This window comes from Sinocyclocheilus grahami, unplaced genomic scaffold, assembly GCF_001515645.1.
Source record: "Sinocyclocheilus grahami isolate Dianchi unplaced genomic scaffold, SAMN03320097.WGS_v1.1 scaffold2333.1, whole genome shotgun sequence".
Taxonomy (NCBI): Eukaryota; Metazoa; Chordata; class Actinopteri; order Cypriniformes; family Cyprinidae; genus Sinocyclocheilus; species Sinocyclocheilus grahami.
The window spans coordinates 58097-65599 of NW_015507512.1; the positions used below are offsets into that span (position 1 = coordinate 58097).

The following is a 7503-nucleotide window of genomic DNA, read 5'->3' on the forward strand; positions in this document are numbered from 1 at the left end:
TGACGTTCACTCAAATTCTTGAATCGATTTTGCTCGACAATCCTCATAAGGCATGAGGTGGTTCTCTCGGTTGGTTGTGCATCTTTTTCTTCCACTCAACTTTCTGTTAACATGCTTGGATACAGCACTCTGTGAACAGCCAGCTTCTTTGGCAATGAATGTTTGTGGCTTACCCTCCTTGTGAAGGGTGTCAATGATTGTCTTCTGGACAACTGTCAGATCAGCAGTCTTCCCCATGATTGTGTAGCTTAGTGAACCAAACTGAGAGACAATTTTGAAGGCTCAGGAAACTTTTGCAGGTGTTTTGAGTTAATTAGCTGATTGGCATGTCACCATATTCTAATTTGTTGAGATAGTGAATTGGTGGGTTTTTGTTAAATGTGAGCCAAAATCATCACAATTAAAAGAACCAAAGACTTAAACTACTTCAGTCTGTGTGCATTGAATTTATTTAATACACGAGTTTCACAATTTGAGTTGAATTACTGAAATAAACGAACTTTTCCACGACATTCTAATTTATTGAGATGCACCTGTACAGTACAGCGATAAGATTTTGATTATACCACACACTACTACTGGAAGGGGGGGGTATTTTGAGGTTCATCTTGTACTTTGTGACCTGTAGGTTTAATAGAGTTTGTGTGCACTGACACTCACCTCCATCAGTAGTCATGTCCTGTTCCAGTTTCAACTTCTCCTGTCCCACACGGAGCATGCAGGCCTCAATCGAATCTCTGCTGATGAGCTTGATCACCTGCACTGTTCTGCAATGCAAAAACATGATCAGGAACTAAATTCCCTTCTTTATGGCAATCTCCATTTCCTTTTGATTATACTAACCTGGTTTGCCCCATTCGATGACAGCGGTCCTCTGCTTGTTTATCATTGAATGGATTGCAATCAATGTCATGCAGTATAACTGTGTTTGCAGAGGCGAGGTTGATTCCCTGCCCCCCAGCCCGAGTCGACAGGAGGAAGACAAAAATCTCACGATTTGTATTGTATTTGTCGATGAGACCAATCCTAGAGAAGCCAACAGGGTTGAATTTGATTGGTTCAGTTGATCCAGATTCATATATAAAAAAAAATGTTGGGGACATTTGGGACATCATACACAAGTGTAGTGTGTACAGCGGTGTCTGAATTTATACATTTAGGCTCATATGCAAATCCATTAAATGTAGATAGTGGATATTGAAATAAAATTAACTGTCTGAATAATTAATCAATCACATTTCATTGCTTGCAAAATGACAGTGAGGACAGTCAGTCCTGAACATCAAATCTGAAAAAGAAATCTGAATTGAGTGCAGTGCAAACAAAGTGACATGAGATACTGAAGAACTTAACCAAGTCACGCCCACCTTTCCGCCATAGGAGTAGAACCATCCAGTCGAACAAACTGATGGTCAAGGTGTTTGAGCAGAATCTCCACAATGTCCAGCATCATAGTGAACTGACTGAAAAGGACAACTCTATCACCCTTGAAGAAAAACAAAGTTGTTTTAAAACACACCAGCAACAATAAAGCACACAAACTAAAGTCAAATGACTCATGAGACTGTTAAACGACATCCAGACAAACCTTTTCTTTCAGCCTGGCGAGTACTTTGGTTAAAAGTGCAAACTTTCCGGAGTCTAAAAGGAGCTCTTTCTCCAGCTCAAAACATCTGATGGAGCTGTACTGCTTACATAAATTATGCAGCTCAAAATCAGACATCACCTCCATGTCCTCCTGGATCAGCACAGGGTCGGCATCAAAATGTGTCGGCTCCTAACATAAGCAGAACCATGTCAGCTCAACAACAGTATGCAATACAGCAGTGGTTCTCAAAGGGATAGTTCATCTGTCATCATTTACTCACTCAAGTTGTTCCAAACTTGTATGAGTTTCTTTCTTCTGTTGATTTTGACAAATGTTGGTAACTAAACAGTTGCTGGTCTCGAACTGACTTCCATAGTATGTAAACGGGTGGAAAAAAACATTCTATGGAAGTAAAGTCAGTGGGGATCACAAACTATTTGGTCACCCACATACTTCAAAAACTATTTTTGTGTGTTCAGCAGAGGAAAAGAAACTCATACAAGTTTGGAACAACGTCAGGGTGAGCACATTTCACTTTCATTCTCAGAACAAATAAGTTCCCAGGGCTGGATTCATGATAAACTATTTTTTTTATTTTTTAAATGCACAGTTCAATCAGCCTCCTTTACACATTTATCTCCCAGTCCTCACCTTAAGCATGGCTTTACTCATGGCAGTCAACTTGTCACTGGTGTAGTACTGGCGGTGCAGCAACGGATGATTAGCCATCTTTCTCAGCTGCATCATCACATTGCAAAGCTCCCGCTCTGAGGACAAAGAGGAAATAGGATTTGTGGGATAGACGATCAGAGTTAGGAAAATGGTTTTCAATATTCCCACTTTGTTTTTCAGATTCTCCAGCTTAGAAGAGCCCCTGTATAATTTGTCAGACAAATATGAATACAGCATAGGAATACAAAAACACAAGAGTGCAATACTCCTAGACAGCACGTTATCTTAAAAAAATGAATAGCACATACTGTCTCCATTCGGAGCCTTTTGGAGTCTTTTGAAAAGTTTGTCATACAGCTTCTGCTGGGCATCACTCATGGGACACATTTCAATGTTCTGCACTTTTGGTGGAAGCTGTTTCAACACCTAGATAGACATTTGCAAAGTCACAATCAGGGTGGGCAAAAATATATCCTGGCCATATACTGTAGTAATTTTCACTACAGAGGACTGAATGTAGATAAATTTACTTTGGTGGATCAGTTTTTCAGCAAGATTTTCTCAGTAATGAATCAGAACAATCACAGTGAAAAAACGTATACCTCACTCTTGACTCGTCTCAGAATAAATGGCTTCATGATAAGTTTGGCCTGTGCAATTCTATCCTTGTGAAAACGGCTTTCTTCCTCTGATGACCTCTGAAACCAAGCAGATGGGCAGAAAGTGAGAGCATTTTGTCTAGGTATATTATGATTACTGTATCCTTAAATTGAATACAATTTAGATAAATTTTTGAGAGATGGCACATAAAGTATTATAATTAGAAGTAATGTGTGCACTGTCAGTACCGTTGAGAACATTTTGGAGATCTGTGAGGTGCTGCTGGAGAACATGGAGGGCATGATGAAGTTCAGGAGTGACATGAGCTCCAGCAGGTTGTTCTGTAAAGGTGTTCCTGTCAGCAACAATCTGTGCTCAGCCTGTAGATGACAGGCACAAACGTACAACCAAAAGGTATAGATAAGCACAACTTTACTACCCTTCTCTTCATTAAGAACATCCCAAACTAACCCAAAAGAGACAGAATGGCAGTGAACAGCATTTCTTTAAATGGGGGTACAATGCTGTTTTATGCATTCAGAGTTATTTACACTGTTAAAGAGTTTGGTTCTCATGCTAAGCATGGACACTTTTCAAATAACAATTTGGACGTATGACAGTATTTCTCTACTAAAAATCTTACTTCCGGGTTCGTACAAGTTTTGGAGAGTTTTTTTTTCGATCATGGCTTTTCATGACGTAAACGAGAGTGGAACTCCTTATATGGGCATTTCTCCCGGAAAAAACGCACCCGCGCGCACATCGACCAGAGCAAGAGCGAAATTGCACCCATTAACGCGCTTCATCCGGCGGCAGCTTCCTAAATAACCCAGATTTATGTAAACAGTGGATGCAGTTTGTTTTTCTGGGGCAGCAACGGAGTTTCACAAATGTGTTTGTTGACCAACGTTTTATAAACAAGGCCCAGTTCGACGCTGTATTTGCACATCGTTTGATACTGAAAGATGGAGCGGTCCCAGCTATAAAAGATCCCAGTCATGATTCAGAATTGCAGATGGTAAGTGAAACGGCATCAAATGTCTGTGTTTTGTTGGCAATCGGAGCTCAAGTGCTCGTCACTCTTTAGCTCCGCCCATGGCATGCCTCCAGGAGCTCGGCTGTTTCCGGAGAGAATCGTAAAGCTGTATCTTTCTTTTATAAATGTGATAAATTTAAGACTTTTTGGAGATATGAAGAATGCAGTACTACTCTATAGGTACTCAAGATTAACATGAGATTGGGTGAAACGGTGTGTGTTATGTCCCCTTTAAATCGTGTTTGCAATATTGTTTAAGATACAGAAGACTGCTTGTACTGACATTGATGGCCATAAGGTGGTGGTAGCGTAGAGAGTTCATATTTTTCAGCATGTGGCCCTCATCAAACACAGCATACTTCAGCCTCAGCTTGCGGAACAGACTGCGGTCATAGTAATTCCCTATTGTGAGATTGTAACTAATACAGATGAAAGCAGAAAAAAAGGAAAGGCAAATGTTAACACCAATGAATACATGTGACTTTCATAAACACAGTCAAGTACACCAATATATAAGTACTGTAAAACAATGTACTTACGTGGATACTATGATGTTGAATTCAACTAAGCCACTGAGGATGTCTTGTCGCAAGTATTTGCGGTCTTCCACAGACCCTACAAGTATAAACACAAAAGAATTGAGCAAGGAAATAAAGGAGGACATTTTGTATTAATATGTATTATTTTGCACTGGGGTTCTAAGACCACACTGACAAAATTTTTTGTTTAAAACTATTTGCCTGAAAACTAACTTACCATAGTAAATAAGAACTTTAAGACTGGGACACCAAAGACCCAGCTCACGAACCCAGTTATCTGCAAAGAGAGAAATGCATCATCTCAAGCAACACTATAGGGACAAGTTTATATGCTACACTCCCACTGAAATAAGTGTCTCTTACCCAGTGTGGATGAGGGTACGGTAATAAGATGAGGGCCCTTGATTCCTTTTTCATACAAATGAGCCAGGAAAGAGATAGCCTGAATAGTTTTACCCAGCCCCTGTGGAGAGATCAAATCACTTATAACCAGTATCTGTGATAATAGTCCTTTGCTTTAAATGAGTAGTCCAGGAATGAGTAACCTTCTTGGATTTCACGCCTTTGAACTCAATATGACAGTGACTCACCATTTCATCTGCCAGGATGCCACTCAGGTTGTGCTGATGCAGAAGAATCAGCCACTTCAAGCCAATCAGCTGATATGGCTGGAGTTTGAAACTAAGAGAAGTCAAAAACAAGAAGTAAAAAAAAAATAGCATAACTGGATATCCCAGGTGTGTATTATGAGAATAGATAAACTCACTTGCTGTTCAGGACTTTGGATTTTCTCCTCTTCTTTGGTTGATCGTTATCATCATCTTCACTATGCCCTGCTTTGCCTTTCCGTCTGCCTGAATCTGCATATATAAAACAGTTTTGATTTGAATAAGTTACAATATTGTATCTGAATTACAAATCATCTTATAATTAATTCGCACAAAAGACAGAGCATTAAAAACACAAAGAAGTCTGACAGCAGAATGCTGTGACTTACCAATATTTGTCCATGAAAATAATAAAAAATGCCTCACCGTCATCTCCATTAATCCCCAAGCAATGTGCTATAGCTCCCTCCAGCGTGCTGGTGCTTTCAACCACCTGTCACAATATACAGGATAACACAACAGGATAAAATCCACAATGTTCACCCATTAAGTTGATGTTACACCAATGAGGGGCTCATTACCTCCAGTAGATCTTTCTTGCTCTTCTGAGGGAATAGTTCCATGAGTTTGATGATTTTGTCCTCCATATCCTTGCTTATCTGATTCTTGGACTCTGATGTTGTATCTCTGTGAAATAACGGCATATTATCACTTATTACAGACTAGATAGTGAACGCTCAAATAGTTAACAACTCTCATAATGTAATCAGCAAGCTTGAAATCTCTAGAAAAAGTGTGGAGCAGCAAATGTGTCCAAGAGAAGACACATTACAGCCTCACTTCTGACAAACTCGGTCTCGCTTACTTGCTCATCCTGACAACTTTGTCATCTGCAGAAACATCCTCTAATGCATGTCTTGATGCCTTGCCTGATGCACATCGACCATCTGTCTGTCTTTGGTGGGCTGGAAACAGAACATTCAAGACTGAATCAAGAAATTTTGGCATACATCTTGTGACTACATCCTTGAAACATGACAACTGCTAATAGTATGCTGTAAAAGGGGTCTAATATAGTGGTAAACAAAAATAGAGAGCAGGTTATTTCGAAAATCAGCGTACAACCCCAAAACAAAGGTGAGAAGAGAAAAATCTTCCCAGTGGCCACCCACACTAAAAACTTGGAAATGGGCTTAAACCTACAACTACAGTACAATACAAACTCGCATTCCAACTCGTATCAACATAATCACAGATAAAAACATGCTGTCTAGGTAGAAAGCACACCAGGTTTTGAGAAACATCCATTATGAAAGCTGAACAAAGCCCCGGCTGAGAAACGGCAGTTTTTACTCACCCCGTTTATTCTCCTTATCCGAGTTGGAGCCGTCCGACGATTGAGAGTGACTGTCCGCAGCGTTGTCCCTTTGGAAACGGAACCGGTCTAGATTGAAAAAGCTCATTTCAATTTTTTTCCGTTAGGAGAAATCTCTGTCTCACGCGGCCTTACTGTTCATTCGCCAGTGATGCTCGCGCACTTGATTGTGTTCGATAACAAAAGCTTCAGGACAGCCTCATAACCCAATCGATATCTGATAAAAAAAATTAAAAAAAAATACAACACCGTACTGCGTAAGTGACTTGACTGTTAATTTAATGAAATGCTTCAGCGTTGAAGAATGACAGTGCGGTAAATTCTGAATACAGCAAATAGCACGTTCCCGCCACCGACTGGCAATGCGTCATTTCCGCTTTTGAGCCAATAACAACACAGTGGCCTTTCCCCTTTAAATTGTAAATCAGGATTATAAATATTAAACGTCACGATTTTACAGGTTCAATTATTTAAAATAGAAAGGAAAAGGTATATAAACTATACTAATGTATACTATATACTTTTGAATTAAGAATGTGGATTAAAATAATTTGGAGAAACGTTTCAAAGGCAGTAGTGCATGCACATACTCTATCTGACCGCTCTTAATATAGGCTATTGAATTTTTAGCAATATGCTAGCTTTTCAATAAGATTATGGTGACAGAGGGAATTAATTACCTTGATAATAGCAATAATTATAGAATAGATAGATAGATACTTTTACAATTCCAACATTTTGACATTGCACGACATAAATTCTACATTAACATAATCACTCCATCCATCCACTAGGTGACACACTTGTATTACAAAGCTACAGTTAAATCTCTTGCCTGTGCGTAAAAGGGCGACTCGATTGAGTCTGTTTCTGTCTAAACGAGCATAAGAATCCTTGAACAGACTGGCAACAGGTTCCCAAAACCCCTGTGAGACACTTACAAAGCTTTTGTGAGATTTTTCCCTGTTTTGTGGGAGACTGTGCACACAGATTTTTCAAACATCCCTTTTCTCTGCCATTTCTTAAACACTATTTGTTTTATTATTTTTTTTGGTAAGGTAGAAAATATTTGATTTATAAACGAA

The 7503-nt window shown here is 39.4% G+C and overlaps 1 protein-coding gene across 1 annotated transcript in view; it reads right to left on the minus strand.

Moving 5' to 3' along the window:
• LOC107574773 (SWI/SNF-related matrix-associated actin-dependent regulator of chromatin subfamily A containing DEAD/H box 1A-like) overlaps positions 1–7503 on the minus strand; it is a gene marked incomplete at its 5' end in the record, with an annotated part of 11836 nt that overhangs the window by 3602 nt on the left and 731 nt on the right. Inside the window, 17 exons of the mRNA XM_016261214.1 lie at positions 661–767; positions 844–1026; positions 1368–1486; positions 1589–1777; positions 2240–2355; positions 2569–2686; positions 2863–2958; positions 3109–3240; positions 4180–4315; positions 4436–4511; positions 4653–4712; positions 4799–4898; positions 5026–5116; positions 5202–5295; positions 5470–5536; positions 5625–5728; positions 6401–6487. Of these exons, the coding sequence (XP_016116700.1) occupies positions 661–767; positions 844–1026; positions 1368–1486; positions 1589–1777; positions 2240–2355; positions 2569–2686; positions 2863–2958; positions 3109–3240; positions 4180–4315; positions 4436–4511; positions 4653–4712; positions 4799–4898; positions 5026–5116; positions 5202–5295; positions 5470–5536; positions 5625–5728; positions 6401–6487 (1875 nt within the window). The remainder of the gene's footprint in view (positions 1–660; positions 768–843; positions 1027–1367; positions 1487–1588; positions 1778–2239; positions 2356–2568; positions 2687–2862; positions 2959–3108; positions 3241–4179; positions 4316–4435; positions 4512–4652; positions 4713–4798; positions 4899–5025; positions 5117–5201; positions 5296–5469; positions 5537–5624; positions 5729–6400; positions 6488–7503) is intronic.